This window comes from Seriola lalandi, unplaced genomic scaffold (genome assembly GCF_002814215.2).
Source record: "Seriola lalandi dorsalis isolate HSWRI2012SDOR001 ecotype SW California unplaced genomic scaffold, Sedor1 jcf7180001986308, whole genome shotgun sequence".
Taxonomy (NCBI): Eukaryota; Metazoa; Chordata; class Actinopteri; order Carangiformes; family Carangidae; genus Seriola; species Seriola lalandi.
In genome coordinates this window covers 1-740 of record NW_019456974.1, presented here as the reverse complement: position 1 = coordinate 740, position 740 = coordinate 1, and the positions used below count along the sequence as shown (strand labels likewise).

General features: G+C 45.5%; 1 protein-coding gene across 1 annotated transcript; it reads right to left on the bottom strand.

Annotated features, from left to right (window-relative positions):
• Positions 1 to 72: 72 nt before the first annotated feature.
• On the bottom strand, positions 73 to 648 carry LOC147820144 (protein canopy-1-like). The gene is made up of 2 exons (XM_087175370.1): positions 434 to 648; positions 73 to 230 (listed from the first exon to the last, which is right to left on the bottom strand). Exons 1-2 carry the CDS (start codon positions 525 to 527, stop codon positions 100 to 102), a joined length of 225 nt encoding a protein of 74 aa, XP_087031496.1. The 5' UTR covers positions 528 to 648; the 3' UTR covers positions 73 to 99.
• Between the last annotated feature and the right edge of the window lie 92 nt (positions 649 to 740).

Genomic DNA, 740 nt, shown 5'->3' with positions numbered 1-740 from the left:
TTATTATTATAATATATTGTCTCGTATTATTACTGTTTCACTGATGTTAATTTCAGACTACAGTTACCTGAGCGCTGCGGGGGACAGGTGAGTGTGAGGTCAGGTGTTCTCTACCTTTTTGTCTTTCATGGATCCGTCGGGGTTGAGTCTGAAGCTGCCCACGTTGATGGTCTTCTTCGGGTCCACCTGACTGATCGAGTAGTTCAGCTCATCCACAATCGCTTTGCATGCTGGGAAACACAGGTGAATGTCAGTAAATGGAGAGCGACAGTACCGATGAACACAGGTGCTACTGATCAATAAAATATATCTGAAACAAAAAGATCTGGTTTATGAAGATGTCTAATAAGGATAAACAGGACGATCTCTCAGAGGACTGTCAGGATCTGCAGAGAACTACAAACATGTCTCCCTCCAGTCAGAGCCGACTCACCTGAGCAGTAGAGCACCTGGTCTCTCTTCCCCTGGCTGCTGTAGACGAAGACGGACAGCAGCACCACAGTCATCTGAATAATCCATGAGGCCATATTGATAACCTGAAGGAGACACACAGGCCGAGTGAACAGCAGCACAAACTACAGCCGGATACATCACGTCCCGATCTTTACCTGCTGACGGCTGAGGTTCAGCTCAGTCCTCAGCCGGGCGATAATCAATAATCATTCGTCCATTTGTATCAGGATGATATGAACATGATATTGATTTGACCCTCGTCTCAAAAACTGAAAAATAAACTGGAT